The 18,745-nt window shown below is 41.7% G+C and overlaps 1 protein-coding gene across 1 annotated transcript in view; it reads left to right on the top strand.

Annotated features, from left to right (window-relative positions):
• Positions 1-18,745, top strand: part of JAKMIP2 (janus kinase and microtubule interacting protein 2) — a 108,086-nt gene that overhangs the window by 50,130 nt on the left and 39,211 nt on the right. The window contains exons 2-3 of the mRNA XM_030573443.1: positions 11,544-11,814; positions 15,553-16,050. Coding sequence (XP_030429303.1) covers positions 11,686-11,814; positions 15,553-16,050 — 627 coding nt within the window. The 5' untranslated portion in view covers positions 11,544-11,685. The remainder of the gene's footprint in view (positions 1-11,543; positions 11,815-15,552; positions 16,051-18,745) is intronic.

Raw genomic sequence — 18,745 nt, 5'->3', positions numbered from 1 at the left:
AGCAACTGATGTTTGAAAGGCAATTAGAGTGGCACTTTTTTCTATTCCCTCACTATTTTATTGTATGTACTTATATATCAACCCCTCCTCCATTACAAGAAAGAGATTAAGTCAAGCATTGCGAAGTTAGGAAATGACAGATCTGAGATTGCCTGGGCAACCTTATTTGCCCCCCCCCCACCTTGTGCGTATGCATCATGGTAAAGGCTTTAGTTACATAGCTTCACTCAGAGCACAGAATGGACAGTGTCACTTAGGGTACATCTACACTGCAAACAATACCCAACAGCCATGAGTAGTCAGAGCCCAGGCAAAGTGACTCAGGTTCATGGGGCTCATGTTATGGGGCCCTGGTCCTGAAACCAGCAAAGGGGTCTCAGAACCCAGGATCCAGCCCAAGCAGTAATGGCTACATTGCTATTTTTAGACCTGTAGCATCAGCCCTGCAAGCCCAAGTCAGTTGACCCAGGCTCTGAGACTCGCTTCCATGGCGGGGCGCGGGGAGGGGAGGAGTATTGAAAAGTAGTATTCAACTTTTTTTTTTCTTCTCATGTTCATTGTATGACCCCATGTCCTATTTACTGCACACTACTCAAACCCTGTTCAAAAAACCAGAATTACTCATTTCTTCATGGCCTTTTCAATGGCACTCATCACTGCAGTATCCAAATGCTTCCCAAATAGTAATGGATTTATTTTCACAACACCCCTGTGAGATTAGGAAGTATTAGTATCCCCCTTTTACAGGCACAGAGAGATTAAGGTCAAAAATATCCACTGATTTTGGGTTCCCAATCTGAGAGACACATAACCTGATTTTTCAGAGCACTTTGAGTTATTTGCCACTTCATATGTCAAAGTTCAGCCTCCACTGACTTCAGTTGCAGCTGTGAATGTCAGTATTGCAGATCAGGCCCCAGGGTCTCAAGTCAGACTCTCAGAAATGAGGAACATACTATTAGTGATCACCTGTGAGAAGTTTAGTTCAAGTGACTTGCCCAGCATCACACAGGAACTTTGTGGCAAAGGCACAGTTCTCCTGGGCACCATTCAACTTCCTTATGCATGAGATCATCCTTTCTCTTCATGCATTCCCCTGCCTTGTTCATTGTACAACAAATGAAGACAGGGGTCCTACACTCAACATTCTCCTTTACTGCATCACACTGACTCATCCCTAGGACAGGTTTATCCTGTGCACTTAATGAGGCAGGGGCCCAGGAGAGAAGAGCATATGTAATCATGTATTTAAAGATTGTGTCATAATACATACACATAAGGGAGCCCAAATAAGGTTTTCACTATTCAGGTTTCTCAGCACAGTCCCAGTTTCCCCCACCAGTCCCATTCTCTTCCTGCACATGTTCCCAATCTCCCAGCCAAACGATGAGCAGTTCCCTTCTTCCAACCCAGCTGCTTGTCCCTGATCCCCTTACGCAGCCAGTCCCAGTCCCTGCCTTCCTGGCTCCTCCTCCTCCCATCCATATCTCTACTGCTCCCAGCTTTGGGTAAGCTAAGTCCATGCACAACTTTTGCTGTGTAGACATACTCTTATTAACAATGAGGGTCTCACCCTTTACCTTGTAGAACTCCCATTCACTTCAGTCGGTGTTGGATGAAGTCCTAAATCACAAATGTGTCCTAGCTCGCAAGGTGGATTTCTACAATATCTTTCCTCCTGGAAGCCTGCATTCAAATACTGCTTGGGACCCATGGAGTTTGATTGCCTGTGTTATATGTGTAAACATAACAAGATTGGAACACTGCTGCAGTCTAGTTGTAGTATCAACATACAGGACAGTCTCAAGCTAGTCCGTTGAGGATATGTGTCCATGTCACCAGCATACCATGCAAAGTGAACCAATACATCTTTTTTACCAGATTCAAGTCAGTAGAGTCCCACAGGTATTACAGATCTGTATGCTTATGCCTTCATGGTACAAATCCACCATACTCTGTAGCCTTTTGGAACTATTATTTCTGACTGTCTTAACTTCAATAAGCCCATTAATTCTCCCTACATTTTGTAATTAAAAAGAAAACTCCAAACAGACAGAGGTAGTTGAAAAATGTTCCACAAAACATTTTTTTTCTGTCAGAAAATGCAGTTTCATCAAAATGGAAACATTTTGTGGGACCTTGTCAATTTTGACAAAATCTTCAACAGGAAAAAGGCAAAACAATTTGTTTAGACTTTTTCATTTTGTTTTCTGTTGTTTAAACATAATACATTAACTATAATTAAAATAACATATTAATTATCATGATGTTATATTATCAAAATGAAGCAATTCAATATTATCCAAAGGAAATATTTTGATGTTTCAGAATTTTTCAGAATTTTTATTCCACAGTTAATTTTGAAATTTTGACAAAACAAATTCTGAAATGTCAGAATTCCCTGCAGAATGTACATTCCAATTTCCCCCACTTTATTCACGAACAATACTGTGCCCTTCTCTAATGGCCCCTTTCAGATAGGGGATTAATTATCACCCCTTCTTACAGATCCAGAAATTGAGGCACAGAGAGTATGTCCATACTGCAGTATAAGACCAGTGTTCAAACTCAGGCTCAAGACTAACCCCCCTTCCATGTACTCACAAATTGCACTAACCTAGAGTTAGGACCAACAGGATGGAGCGGTTAAGCCTGAGAATATGCCTATATGGGGATAAAAAAATTCCAGTTAAGGGTCCCAAAGCTCAGGCTCCAGCCCGAGCCTGATTCTACACAGCAATTTTTAGTCCTCACAGCCCAAGCCCTATGAGTCCAAGTTAACTGAGCCAGACCAGCTGCAGCTGTGCCACAGGTATTTTATCCCCTTGTAGACATATCCTTAATCAAGCCCTATTCCTTTGCAGTGTAGATGCAGCCCCACTCAACTTGTGCTCTGAGAGTCCACCAAAAGTATCCCAGAATCCCACAGGCCAACTTTCTTTGTCCTCTGGACAGTCAAGTTTGGTGGACAGTCAAGTTTTCCCTCATTGCACCATGAAGAAAGGACTAGGGCAGCCACATTTTGGGAGAGCTCTAGGAAGTATGGGATATGGGCAGTTGGACTTGGGCCCACATAATGCAGTGTAGATATTAGAGCCCCAGGTTGGGACCCAGGGTTCAACAATTCCTAACCAGAGGTTACAAATTTGTGTGGCTGCTCAAGCCATAGGTTAACAAACCCAGACTCTGCTCACTCAAGTTCTATTAACCCTGGGCTTACATTGCAGTGTAGACATACCGAGAGAGGTTGAACATCTGACCAAAAGTCACAGAATATGACTGGCAAAGTCAAGAACAGAACAATATCACCTGATTCCTGTGATGTGCTTTAAGCCTACAAAGTTAGCCATTCCTCAGTCCTCCTCACAGCACAGGGTATAACAAGTGAGGCAAAGAACAAGTATGACAGCAGCTACAAGTAATGAACCCCAAAGCTCCAGGGATAGTCATATAATTTGAAATATCACAAGGGAGAGACACTGTAGGCCTAAACTGACCTCTAACTAATTTTCTGCCTGCCTAATGTTCTTAATTCTCTTTCCAATACCCTTGTAATATTTTTCATATTTGCTTTTTCCCCCCTCCAAAACAGCTACTTCTGCAGGGTTTTTTTCCTCTTTAAATACAATGTTGAATGCCAGCAGCTAACTCTCATATTAACTCTTATAATAAACAATCCATTCGGAACGTGCAAGAGTAGAGAAAGAATTTTTATAAAGAAACCGTTCTTTTTCAGTCCTCTACAGGATGGTTATGAACAGCAGTAAGGAAATAAGGATTATTTTTTTAGATGGAAAGGAACCACCCTTTCCATTGTACTGTAGCCATGTCGTGCACCTCTGAGAATTTTGCCAGTTGCTGCTCATTTTGCAATAATTTCCTTTTTTTAGGCACATCTGACATGTTCAAAGCTGGCCCGTGAGAGAGATCATTTTCTTGTTATTGGTTGATTGCAGCTTCGTTTTGATTGCAAACTGCTCACGATGACAGGCTAATTGCCATTCTGGCCTGTTGGACGAGGAAAAAAGCCTGCCACAAAGGCAGCTTGGCAGGCTGTTTTTCACGCCCCGAATTATTCCTGCCCCATCATCCAGACTACTTTATGGAGACTACTTGGTGGGGAATAGAATGAATCAGATTTCTTTGGTTAGTGATGATTAGTGCAAGGCCATACGCTGTTACTTTGTTTGTGTAAAGCAAAAGGGGTTTCTGAGACTGGGGAGACAGCTGAGCTGCATGTAGCCAGATTATTTCAGTGGCCCAATTAACAATGTTAATTTTGACTCAGCATCTCTGAAGAAACGAGACCTTGAAATATTATTTTAAGAAGGGAATTTTATATGCTGCAAATACAGGAGAGTATTTCACTCTCAGATTCGTATGGTAGGGCTTAGCCTTCCGGATGTGTGCAGCGCTCCTATGGATATCAATAGGACAGCTAAGCTTGTAGGGTGAGCATAATATCACGGGGCAAGCCCAAGATGTTCTGAGGGAAGCACTTTGACCATGCTAATTTAGGCCCCAATCCTGCAAAGATTTCTGTGCATGTTTAACTTTACACATTGTGATTAGTCCCATTACTCACCGTTGGAGCTGTTTGAAAAATGGAATTTCTGTCCCAGGGCTTTGATTCGGAGTACCATGATGCATTGCCTTTCTGGAAGACTTGCTTTAGTCACATACAAGTTATTGGGCTCCATACAGGAGTAATGGGATGAAAGTCTATGACCTGTATTGTGCAGGACATCAGACTAGATGATCTAATGGTCCCTTCTGGTCTTAAAACCTATGAACCAGTGGTATGTTATAGGGGAGTGAAATGCGAGTCAGGATTCAGGTTCTAGTCTCATCTCTGTCACTGACTCCTATATAACCTTGGACCCACACAGGACAATTTTTTTAAACTTAGTTTCCTAAAGTTAGGCACCTCGATCCATATTCAGGCACCTACTTATGTGGCCTGATTTCCAGAGGTGCTGAGCACCTGCAGCTACTATTGACTTCTACAGGAGTTATGGAAGCTCAGCACCTCTGGAATCACTTATTTCCCCATCTTTGCCCCAAAACGTGAATACTAATTCTTGCCGATCTCACACGGCTGTTGTTAAGCTTTGTTAATTGATGTCTGCAAAGGACGCCGAGATTCCCTGATGAAATGTGCTGTGGAAATATAAAGTGTTGCTTGTAAGCTTGTCAGGTATGTTTTACTGGTGATCACTACAGTAATTCAAGAATTAAAAATGATCAGAAGGCCTGATGGCTTCCATGTGAGGCACAATTAAGGAGTTGTGTTGCAAATGGGACCCTTTGTGTGCATTATTTATATTAAAATGCTTTACCCTGTAGTTCAGACCTTACATGCAATGTTTCATCCTGTTATCGATGTTAGCATTTCAGCTGTAAACCCCTGAAACATAGATCTTAGAATGGAAATGCTGACAGACAAACTGTAGAGGGATTTAGGGCTCCACTACAAGAAAAGGTGCTAACAGAGGGCCTTGGATTAAACCGTGTGGTACACTTTGGGGTAAATTAAAGCACTGTATGATAGGCTCATCTGTGGCTATACATTGAGTTCGGCTGAACAGGTAGTCAAGATGATGTCTGAGCTGGTTAATACAAAGTGGTGACCTTACTGAAAACATGAATGAGATCAATGAAAAGAGCAGCACAGACAGGGTCAGTCAGGAGTTATGAGCTAATGGGATTTATCAAGTGCTTTAACTCTTCATTTCAGTCTCCATCCCTGCATGGGATGAATTGATGCCTGACTAGAAGTTACTTACAATTTTGTCAAAGTCCAGCTAGTGAGCAACTGAGAGACAAATGTCTCAAGATTTTTGACAAAGGAAGCATTGGACTGGCCTGTGATTAAGACCTGTCCTAGCACATTTTCTTGTAATTGGGTTTGGACAAAGCTTGACTCTTTCTTATTCTTAATCTCATTGGCATAGATTGAAAGGTGAACACCATCACACAGCATCCTCTACCTAGCATTACATTATCATACATGCGCTCTCATTCTTTGGGACAACAGGATGCACATTTCTCTAAACTGAGTTCTGAATTTGCACTCATTGATTTCATTGACAGTTTTACCTGAGTAAAAGTTGAGCGAAGACCTAGGATTTGTCTCACTCATAAAACTGTACACCTAATTCAATGAGACCATTCACAGGCAGTAGGTCCAAAACTCCAGACCTTTATCGGGAACATAAAAGCTTAATGTCAAAGAATCTCAAAGTACTTTGTTATGTTAATTATTTAAGCCTCACAACTAGACCTGGGCAGGAAATGGTTTTCTTGCCCTGTGGATATTTTCAAGAGTTTGAAGCTTTTTCCGATCTTGAATAGGGATGGAAAGGCAAAATCTCAAAAATATTCACAAATCAATTTTTTTTCCATTTCAGGTCAGTCAAAACATTTCATTTCAATAATTTCAGAATGTTTCATTTTGATTTTAACCTTTATTCTTTTTTAACCTTTTTGCCCAGTCTAATTAGCTTAAATTTTGAAATGAAAAGTTATTCTGACCTGGAAAACCTGAATTTTTCACTTAGAAAGTGTCAAAATGAAACATTTTTGACCATTTTGAAATTTTTTCGAGTTGGGAAATTCATCGAACCCAGCTCAGACTTGCAAATAGCTTCAGTTTTGATGAATTAGCATTTTTGATGAAAAAATTACTTGTTGAAAAATTCCCAACCAGCTCTATTCACAATGCCTTTGTGAGACAGGTTATTATTATTATTATACCCCTTCTATTGATAGGAAAAGCAAGGCATAGAATTAAGTGAACTTTCCAAGATCATACAGTAAAGCACTCAGTTGAAGGGATGGGAAAAGAACACAGGAGTCTTTATCAAAATCCCTGATCTAACCACAAGACCACATTGCCTCTCTTCAGAACTGCCTTTGATCTGGAGAGGTCAGTATTAACCTGGCTCATGTTACTGTAAATTTTCTTAAGTGCTACTGCAGACAGACAGTCTAGCCATAAGGTTATCTGCACTATGTATTCAATAGATATTCTTAACTACTTTTGTGGATTAGACTATAGCACAACTCAACACCCTAAATCTGTCTCTGCATTAATAAAACAGTGAAAGTGAAATTTACCAGAGTATCAGAATGTTTGTATCAGAAATGCTGCTACTTCTCTTTTACAGGCACTGGTAGTTTATTCTGGACTTCTAGCAGAGCACGTGACTATCACAGATTATGTATTCAAGATCTCTGAAAATTGTCCCTAGGGTGATTAAGACAAGAAAAGGCAACAAGTTGCCACTGAACGCTAAGAATTTTGTGCAGTTCAAGTGCTAAACTGTGTGTCTGCATGCCCCAAATATCCATGTAGCCAGGGATATTTCAGTTATTCTTCAAAGTGAATATCAACCAATATCATTATCAACCAAACTGTTTCCACCACCAGTAGGCATGCCAGCTAAATCAAATTCAGAGAAAGGCTGTAAAGTGGACAGAATGTGGCTGCTTGCTTCCTAGTGCGTTGTTACCTTTGCTAATAAAATAAATACTATTTTATTGCAGGTAAGGTAGTTTCTGAATGTTATTCTACTGCAGTACTTCTGGAGCTTGAAATCCCAGTTACCACTTATTATAATGATCTGTTTGTAGGGAAAGGAGTGTTTTTAAGTATGTTTTGGTATTGCACATTTAAAATTGCATTTGTAATAGATCAGGGCTGCGAGAGGATTTAAAATGATTTTTCTGAGCTGGAGACAATTATAGTCATTCTTTCTTTGTGTTTTCCTATTGTAAAGTAAAAGACTCCTCTCTGTGAATGCCCACAGACCACTGGCTCAGCAGAGAGGCAGCTGGAGGCCACAATAGATTTTAAAAGATGGAGATAAGCAGAAGCATGTTGGAGTGTAAGGCTCTGGCTGCACCGGAGAGCTTACAGTGGCGCAGCTGTACCAATGAAGCTGCACTGTTGTAAGCTGTCTAATGTCGCCGCTCTAAGCCAACAGGGGAGAGCTCTCCCATTGACGTAATTATCCACCCCCATCGAGCGGCAGTAGCTATGTTGGCGGGAGAAGCTCTGTCCACACCAGTGCTTAGGTTGGTGTAACTTATGTCACTCAAGTAGGCGCCTCACTCACACTCCTGAAAGATGTAAGTTATACCAACATAAGGGGTAGTGTAGACATAGCCTCAGATGAAAGATCTTGGAGAGGCCAGCAACACAATGGGATTCTCTGCAGGAGGTCTGGAAGTTGCTCGCAGCATGTTGGAAGGGTCCGGGGCCTGTTACATGTTGCGGGAAGATCATGGGAGTATAATGGAGCTGGACACCTGAGGGGAGAGATAGATCTTTAGAGCTGGGCCTCCACGGAGATGTAAAACTGCAGGCACTCTTAACCTGTGCTTACAATTGCACCAGTTTGTTGTAGATACTTCACTTGATTTGTGGGAGCAGAAAAACAATCCCAGAGCACTTTTTATGACAGTAGTAGAGTTAAAATAAAAAGTTATCAAATTCTGAATACAGTTGAAGAAATTGTGATCAGCTAATGAGTATGGTGTGCCCACACTGATAGGCTAAACCCATCCAACACATTGTTTTGAATTATATGCTCATCTTGATTTTTTTAAAGATACAACATCCGTCCATCCCAGGATAACAGTCTTTGGAGAGATGATAAAACAGCACATGCAAAATATCTCAGGACTGTAATACTTCATTGAATATGTCCATTGTGCTGCTAAGAGTTAACACTGAATCCCAAGATGAAATGACATATCCTTTTTATGACCTTCCTTTTCATAGTCGTGTACCTTTCAATCTCTGAAGATCCATATTTTCCCATTCCAGAGAGAAAGTTATTAGTGTGAAAGATGTCAAAAATAAGCAGTACTTTGCCATCTGGTCATTATTTATTAAGTTTACTGAATCTAGTAAGGATGTTACCAAACCAGCTAGCGTAAAGCCCATTAAGTCTATCGATTGTTAAGAATCCATAACATGCTACTGATCTTACTAGTGATTACAGTCTTGGGACACAATACTCTACACACTTACTTCAAGACTCAGTGCTTACTGAGATCCATTGATTTCAGTTGGAATTTCCCACAGTAAGCACTACACACAATAGTCAGTTTGGGAAGGATTCGGCCCCAAAAAACAAATTCAAAGTTACTCCATGAAGTAACCCTTAGCAGAATTTGGCCATAGGAATTGCAATTAGTTAATGTGCTTGTAATTTTTGTATTAATACTGACTATATGAGTGTATTGTATTACTGCTATACTGGATTTATATTCACTGTCATTGCTTGGGTCTTGTATATCCAGTTCCTAATCCATTATGAAACAATCTTATAGACCCTGTGGCTGGTAATAATGCTTAGCAGCATTTTAAGATTTGTAAGCAAAGTAAGTGGCCCAGCCCAATGCATTAGCTAAAGCTTCTGTTATCTCAGCAGTTCAGTGTGTCATAGCAGTCTCTGTAAATTGCTTGCTACCCAAATGCTCAACCCATGTTTTTATCTGCATAAAAAAGATATAATGAATATTTGATAAACCAATAGGGAGGAAATTAGCCCTTTGGAGGAGACTAGGAATTTATTTTGTCATGCCTCATTTTAGATCCTCTCTTTACTTTCACATTTCTAACCTCAAGTGGTGCTCCTGTTGCAGTTTAACATGATTTTCCTTGCTGTGATTCCAGCCTGCTCTATCTTCATACACAACAGCTAGCAGGGTAGCACTGAGACATTCCATCTGTGTAGCAATGATACGTTTAATCATCATGCTTTATGCTTTCAAGCTTAAGTATCCAAAGTATCTCATTCCTCAACTAAAAGCATCCATCTTTTACAGACTGCTGCCTTTCTATGGGAGGCTGACCTTAAAGTACCTCAGCACACCACAGGGCTACTCCTGCAGGACTGTAGTCAGTGATGCATGCCAGCTGCAGTATTATTTGTGTTTGAGTCATAGGATCACTTTCAGCCAATCAGAACAGTACTTCCTACTGTAACTGCAGTTCAGGTCTTTAAAACAATCACTTCTCTGTAGGGAAGCGTCACCTGTGAATTTTTAATCTATTTTGTTTCCTGCTTAGCTCGTAGACTGTTTTATTTCTCCAGCTCAATCGCTTGCATGGTTAATCTTGAGAAAGTTCAGCCTTTGTTTAAGCCCAGGCATGTCTTAAGGCATTAGCATTCATGTGTCATCGGCAGTCAGATTTTCACATTCTTAACCATTCCCATCTCCTTCGCCTCATTTTCTGAGCTTGAGCTGGACATTATAATGTCATCCCTGCTGTGCTGCATTACAACACAGATGATAAGAATAGGCCAGTTATACTATGCCGATTCCAGAGTAGATTTTCTTTCACAATATTCACCCACTCCTATAACAAGCATGAGTCTCAATGTACTGTAATCTTTGGGCTCCACTCTGATCTCAGTCACACCATTGCAACTCCACTGGAAACAATGCATTGGTGTAACTGAGAGCAAAATTAGACCTTCTGTCTTCTGTTTTGCATAGGCATTGTGCAGGAAATACTGGCTGGATTCTGATCTTGGTTACAATAATGTAAGTCTAGAGCAACTCTATTGATTTCAAAGGAGTTACAACAGCATAACTGGGAGCGGTATATGGAAGCTCAGTTAAAATGGAATTAGAGGGTGACATTTTCAGGATACATTTCGTAATATACAAGTGGAAATAAAAATTAACTCAAGGTAACAAGAAAGAATGCTAGTTTTTTCACTGCATGACAAAATTACTAATGCTTATTGGGTTATTTCCCCCAAAAGGTGTCAATCACCCTTTGGAATCGTAGTCTTTGTCTCTGATTCATCTAGAGAAGTGGCAGTGGGACTACCTGTTCTCCAGTACCTATGGGGAAAGTTAACCCTGGTCCTTGCACAGGTGACCAGGAGAAAGGATACACAGGGGAGGATGAGAAACACAGCCAGTACACACTCTGCTATGCTAGTCCTGGACTTCTCCAGATCACCAACCATGTCAATGTGTATGTTGGCTTTGTGCTGTGAACAATTGTCGTGTAGGACTTGGAGATGCTAGGGACTTAATGGCCATGGAGCTGGCACTGCCAGCATGCCTATGAAGGTAGCCATCCCATGTCAGGATAGACACACTGATTGATGAGGCAATGTGGAGGATGCTTGTTCTGCTGCTGCCAATGCTGTGCTTATTCTGCACACACCTCTTTATCCAAGGCTTTGAATCAGTGCCAACTACCAGAACTAAAATTATTTTTAAAAATCTCTCTCTTTGCTCAGCTACAAAAATCCTTATGAAACAAACTGGCTCCTACTTCTTTGTGGAATGCCCCCTGGAGAAAACAAGAGGGAGGACACAGCTTTGCAAGCCATTAGGCATGCCAAGCTCACACATAGCGATTTGATTGTGCTAAAATCCCCCTTGCAAGTCCCTGGATAGAGGTCATAGTGTTTGGAAAAAAGAACTATTGTCTTAATGTTTTGTAGCCACATGAACCCTTGTGATGCCACTGACCCACTTACAAATAACTGTCTTATTTCTCGCAGGGCTTCCAAAGCGGCTGAGGACAGGACCTTAAGGAATGTCACACAGTAGGTGCTGAGACAACTTGCACTGAACAGAACAAACAAAGATGGCAGTCCCTATTTGAAAGGAATTAAAGGCGTAGATTCTCATTAGGAAGAAACAATGTCAAAAAAAGGACGTAGCAAGGGCGAGAAGCCTGAGGCACTGATTGTTGCCCTGCAGGCTGCCAATGAAGAGCTCAGGACCAAGCTAACAGACATTCAAATTGAGCTGCATCAGGAGAAATCGAAGGTGAGTGAAGAGTCAGTATTAAATGACAGTATGTGCAAAGGAGAAAAAGATCTGGAAAAACTATATAACAGAAAATCAAGGCAGGCACATATTTTTTTAACCAGAAGACAGGGCCTGATTCTTCTGTACTTACACCATTTTTATCCTGACTTCAATGGAATTACGCTCTATTTACAAGGGGGTAAGTTAAAGGAGGCTCAGGCCTATGAAGAAGTTTGTTGACCTCAAGATCCTGGCTGCATTCCAAGTAGTTAGATTTATCCTGCCACTCTTAAATTTGGTGTTAGTCCTGTGACTGCTATGTTTTTCATTTGTTATCTCTGCCTACTGTGTAGTGTTGCTGTGCATTCTCGAAGGACTTATTTTGGCCACGTCAAAGAGGGCTGCATTTCACTAGTGAGTGAAGTGCTCCATAAATATATAATGTGTGATTCTGTGCTGTGCCTCTAAGGCTATGTGCACTGAATTATAAACCCCGGTCTATGGCACCCAGGCTTGTGGTACAGGTGTTTCCCAGTTACCTGAACTTCCACTCTGCATTAAAATTGCTAGACCCAGGTCTCATAATCATGCTAACGCATCCATGCAGCACTTCAGAGTCAGACCTTCTGACTCTGGTTTGCTGCTTGAGCTGCATGCACACTGCAAACTGTCAGCAACTGAACCCAAGTCACAGTGGGACTCTGCCTCTGAGCCATCCCCGAGCAGGGTCCTCAGACCCGAGTCCTACCCAAGTCAGACTAATCTGTATATGGACAGAATGGAGGCTTGGGCTCAAACCTGAGTCAGAGCCTCAGTTTAATGTGCAATGTAGACCCTACCTTTAGGGGGGGAAGGTCCCCAAGGGGAAGGATCCCACAGTTCAGGCTCCAGCCTGAGCCGAACATCTACAAAGCAATTTTTAGCCCTGAAGCCCAAGCCCCACAAGCCTGAGTTAGCTGACCTGTGCTAGCCACAACCATGCTGCTGGTGTGACAATACATGGGTGCTCTGGAGTCTCCAGTGCATTGCCAGGTGCAATTCAGAGTGTTGCTTTTGTCCTATAAAGTCTTATACATTGAGAGCTAAGTGTCCCTTGGATGCTAGGGAGACAGTGGCCCTCTTTAGTTTTAACAAGGTGTTCTTTATGAGCAGCAAAGAACAGAAGTCCCATGTTATAGTTGTTGTTGATTTCTTATCCCGAATACTGAGTTTACGGCCAATGCTGCCCAGATGCTAGCCCTCTGAATCTGCCAGTGAGTCACAGCAGCAGTTTCAAAGGGCAGCATTTAGTGATGTGTTGTTTTTTTTTCCTGTTGATTGTCATTGAAACCTGTGACAGAAATTCTTTGACTGCTTCACAAATAAGCATGGCCTTGGCAAACAAACCTAGGCTAGGCTGCTTGTAGCATCCAAAACTGAACAATACCAAGTGCTTTAGCCTCCATCGGGTCTTTTATCGTGAAAGACTTTCTTATCCATATATCAAAGCTAATGGCAATCTCAGAGGCCCATCGGCCAGGTGAGTGGAAATCAATTTCTTTAGTTGTAGCAGAAACAAGATGAAAGAACTAATAGACAGTTTGGGGTTATCTGAAGTGCTGATAATCTCTAGGGGTGTTTCTCCCCTCACCCTCCAGTGAGATTTATAGCCATTAATTGCAACCCATTTTAACATGGCAGGATTTGCAAGCAGCAAGAAAACTGACACAGTCGTTCTTTTGAATTCATCCTGCATCTCAGACTTTTACAGCAGGCTGATCTCAGAACCTGGAACGGCACAATGGTTTTTCAAGCCTTGGCACTGATGTCTTAGCACACAGGCAGGGATTAGCTTCTCTTCTTAGGAACCATAGGCTGGCCGCCAGGAACTTGAAGCCATAGTGAGTTTCTCTCATGCTTTCCACTTCATTTTCTCACTGACCCTCTCTGTCTTTTGTTTCCACTGTAACCCTAGGCTAATAGTACAGTAGCTCCACTATGGTATGGTGTTAGCTGTCAGGGAGGGCTGTAAGCACTCAGCCCCTTTGAAAATCAGAGCACTCGTATTTTGTGCCTAAATACAGAGCTTGGTGCCTAATTTTAAACACCCAAGTTTGACAACTTTGACCTGGGCTGTTGAAGAGCTTGGTGCCCTAAGAACGAAATTGAATATGAGTCAACAACGTGATGCAGTTGTCACAAAGGCTAATACCATTCTGGGGTGTATTAACAGGAGGGTCGTATGTAAGGGTTGGGAGGTAACTGTCTCACTCTGCCTGGCACTGATCAGGCCTCAGTGGCAGTACTGTGTCCAGTTCTGGGCACCACACTTTAGGAAAGATGTTGACAAATTGGAGAGGTTCCAGAGGAGAGCAACAAAAATGATAAAAAGTTTAGAAAACCTGACTAAGAGAAAAGGTTAAAAAACCTGGGCATGTTGAGCCTTGAGAAAAAAAGACTGATGGGGAGACGTGATAACAGTCTTCAGATATGTTAAGGGTGGTTATAAAGAGGACTATGATCAATTGTTCTCTATGTCCACTGACAGTACTTAATCTGCAGCAAGGGACATTTAGGTTAGCTATTAGGAAAAACTTTCTAACTCTAATGGTAGTGAAGCTCCAGAATAGGCATCCAAGGGAGGCTGTGGAATCCCCATCACAAGAAGTTCAAAGAACAGGTTGGACACCTGTCAGGGATGGTCTAGGTTTAGTTGGTCCTGCCCCAGTGCAGGAGGCTGGACTTGATGACACCTCAAGGTCCCTTCCAGCCCTACACTTCTATGATTCCATAAGTTGTTCACTGGATTTTTTTTTAAGAAGCCCTAAGAAACACACTGCTCAGTTTTAGGATCTGACTAATACTTGTCAGGATAACTTTGGTGACCTGAAACTGAAGTGAAACTGGACTTTTAGGACTCTTTTTTCCCCCTTGGAGATATATTTTGGTTGAGAATATATCTGAGACCACTTGGGGACAGAATGGAAGAGAAACATGTCACCTCAATGCATATTGCATACAGCATTCTCTAGCTTTAGCATATCCCATCCTTCAAATCAATTATGACTGTAAGCAGGCACCACCATGGCTCCTGGAGGGCTTTCAACTGAGGTAGTATTTTATTAATTATCATCATTATTATTGATTTTTTTATCTTTCCTTGTCTTTCTCACGTTAAAAGGTTTGCTCACTCTCTGATTCTTTATGGTATTTTTTAAAGGAAATTGCCAAGGGAGTTTTTATCATTTTTAAATCCTTCCTTTCCCTTCAACTGGAAATAGTAAGCCTGTCTTCTTCAATTCTTATTGAAATCTCTTTCTTCATCAAGTTGCATTCCTTCATTGCATGTTCACATGAGTTTGATTTGTAGGGTTGCTAACGAGCTGTAAAATGCACATACAAGTTTGTTGGATAAGGTTAATGAAGATTATTGGGTTGCTCTATTCTTGCAGGGTGGGTCGTTGCACGGGCAACAGGCTTCAGTCATTTGTTTTAATGAACAGCAACGAAGTACTTGTGTTGAGAAAAAATATGTAGGGACAAATGCTGAAGTCCTCACTGAGGAAAAGCTCCTAATTAAGTTAATGAGACTTTTTGCCTGAGTAAAGACGGGATAAAGTTGAGTAAGTCCTTTTGTCATACTGAGGGTGTTGCAGGAATCGATGAGTATCTCAGGTGGCTTCCTGCCCTGAGTTGCAGGAGTGTAGGGGTACTTCAGATGGGCATGTTTTATAACATGTTTCTGGCAGTTGATTTTCTTTTCTTCTCAACCTGTAGGTCAGCAAACTTGAAAGAGAAAAGATTCAAGAAACTAAGCGGATCAGAGAATTGGAGCAACGCAAGCAGACTGTGCAGATCACTGAACTTAAAGCCAAACTCCATGAGGAGAAAATGAAAGAGCTGCAGGCAGTGCGGGAGAACCTAATCAAACAGCACGAGCAGGAAATTACTAGGACGGTTAAAGTCAGAGACAGTGAAATCCAGCGCCTCAAGTCAGCACTGTACGCTTTGCGGGACGGGAGCAGTGACAAAGTAAGGACAGCGCTGACTATTGAGGCTCGTGAAGAGGCCAGGAAACAGTTTGACTCCGAGCGCCTTAAACTTTTGCAGGAAATTACTGAACTAAAATCTGCCAAAAAGCAGGTGGACGAGGCCCTTACCAACATGATCCAGGCTGATAAAATCAAGGCGGGTGATCTTCGGAGTGAGCATCAGTCCCATCAGGAAACCATCTCTAAGATCAAATGGGAGAGTGAAAGGGATATTCGCAGACTGGTTAGTAATCTCGCTATGCACCAAACAGCTGGGGTGACTCCTTACAGCCTTGTTGATTTGCCTCTAATGCTGATAGGTTTCCCGTTCAGTCAGACCCAGGCAGTGCAAATTTTGCAAACAGATTAAAATACTCCCAATTACCACATCTCTCTCAGAATCAGGTGAAATGAAGTTGTTGGGAGCTGCTGATGTGAGCTACTCACGGGGCTACTAGAACCCAGGAGGAAATATGCAAATAGTATATTCTGTAACAAATTGGTAGTTTGTGTGTGTATAAATAGATACACACACATGCACGCACGCACACACACACCACTGCTGCCCTTTCTGGATGGAATCAGAGCTTCTCCCTGCTATGGCCCTATACTGCTAACAGGAATTCTCTTTTAGCTCGAGTGGTAGGGCCTGTGCTTTGGAAGTAGGAGGCTCTCATTGGACTCGCTGCAGAAATATTATACCTGCCATCTACAGCAGGAGACATCAGTTGCTTTTGTGCTACCCATGGCCACTCAAAACTTCACCACACCAGCAGGAATAAACCCCAGATCTTCCTTACCTGAAAACACCGGTCCCCAGCCCTTGGGTTACAGGAGAATTTCAGTCTGCAGTATAGGGCGTAAAACATGCAGATTTATAGCTTTACCAGATTAGTAGATGTAACACCTTTGCCTGGCTTAACTCTTTCTATTAGTCTTTCTGTTTCCTCTCTGCTTGCCCATGTGTATGTCTTTTTCAAACATTTTGCTTAGGGGAAAGTGGAGTTCTCCTCCCAGCTTGCAGAGCAGCAGCAGTAGCTCTATCACAAAGAAGACTGGAGTGATGTTTTTCTCTGCAGTGACTTTGTCTTTCTAGCAATCTGACACAAAATTAAACCATCTGCACTGCAGGTGCTGGGTGTTTTAGCTAGAAGTGGGACTGAACAAAAGCCCTCAGCGGTACATCCCTGAAATCCAAACCCAGCTCTATCAGACTCTGTCAGGGCCGTCCTTAGGATTTATGGGGCCCTACGCAGTATTATTAAACTGGTGCCCCTATGCCGGATGGCAGCCCAAGCTCACAGCCTGATGAGGGAGGGAGAGGAGGGACTTGACAGCAAAGGATAATGAGATGCCCAGCCTGCCTCATGGTGGCGGAGAGTCACAGTTCCCCGCAGAGACTTCCATGCACTCTCCCTCATGCAGAATGGACATGAAGAAAGTACCTAATTAAAAGCACTAAAATTTGGGAATAAAAAATGTCAGTCACAGGTTTTTTGATATGCCCTGAAGTTTGTCAGAGATTTATTTGCAAAAACTTCATAGTAAGGGTGAGTCAGCTGTCCTGCTGAATACAACATTACATATAATGGAATACATGATGCAGCTTTTCTCTGTTTTACATTTTCTTCATCAGTATTTCTAAATTGAATTTATATTTTAAATGTACTCAAATCTTAAGCCAGCATTCCAGATTACTACATATTTAACTCATCGAAACAAAGACATTCTTTTAAATTAATCAGAGAGGTTTAGTGTGTTCATAACAATGTTCATTGCTTTTAGAAAAAGGGAACAGTAATTTACTTTGTGTGATCTCCATAACAAGAGACATGGTTATGAAATTTCACCAACTTTAAAAAAATATGTTTCCAAAGATTTTAGGTATAACAAGGATTTTGTCTTACTAAGGTACTGATTTTGCTGGAGGGTTCTTTTAAAACTAGTTTGTCGGCTAGTCAGAAGTAAAGAAAGGGAACTCTTTGTCCAGCTATCTGGAAGGGAAGGACTGTTGTCCCTTTAAGGGCTCTCTTCACTGGGGAGTGGGGGGAGAGGTGGTGAAGGGATGGACAGAAAGGACAGGAAGACTTGGAAGCACTTTTTTTTAACTATAGTAATTAAAATGTGCATTTTAGATAAGGGAGGTCTTTTGAAGGATTTATTTAAAAAACTATGTGTGAAGATCCACACATTTAAGGCTAAAGATGATTGTGCATCTAAAACTCTGTGCAAGCATTTTTTAGAAATATGATTTTATAATCTTCACCAGCTCACTAATGAAATATTTTTAAAGCAAATTTTAAACTAAGGTCCTGTAGACAGACATGTTCTGTGTAAATATTACATTAATGCACAACTGTTTTTGTCAGTAAAGTCAGAAACTGACAGTATAAAAATTTATTTGGTCATAAGCTTTCGTGGACATCTGATGAAATGGGTTCTAGTCCACGAAAGCTTATGCCCAAATAATTTGTTAGTCTTTGAGGTGACACAAGGACTTGTCCTTGTTTTTGCTGATACAGACTAACAGGACTACCACTCTGAAACCTGTCAGTATATACCTTGGGGTTGGCAAATGCCTGTTAAATGGCTTTATTACCCCTTGAATGTCTCTTTAACAGTTTCAATGTTGCGCTAATAAGTCTGGCAGGCTGGAGGTTTTTTCACTTTTAACTACTAGATTCCCTCCCAAGGAAGACTCACCAGGATAGAACAGCCATCTGTGGGAGCCTGCAGGAAGGGTCAAAACAGGGATAGGAAAACAAGAGGGTGGACACTAAGACCCAGTGGTACCCCAGATTTTCAGGTGCCCTACGCAGCTGCCTATGTTGCCTATGCCTAAGGACAGCCCTGGACTCTGTCTTTGCAGACATGATCAAGATCCTGCCTTAGGGCTAGTTTGTGCCATTGAGCCATTGGACTGTGTAAGGAGCTGTGCA

Source organism: Gopherus evgoodei, chromosome 8 (assembly GCF_007399415.2).
Source record: "Gopherus evgoodei ecotype Sinaloan lineage chromosome 8, rGopEvg1_v1.p, whole genome shotgun sequence".
NCBI lineage: Eukaryota > Metazoa > Chordata > Testudines > Testudinidae > Gopherus > Gopherus evgoodei.
This window is presented reverse-complemented; position numbering and strand designations above follow the sequence as displayed.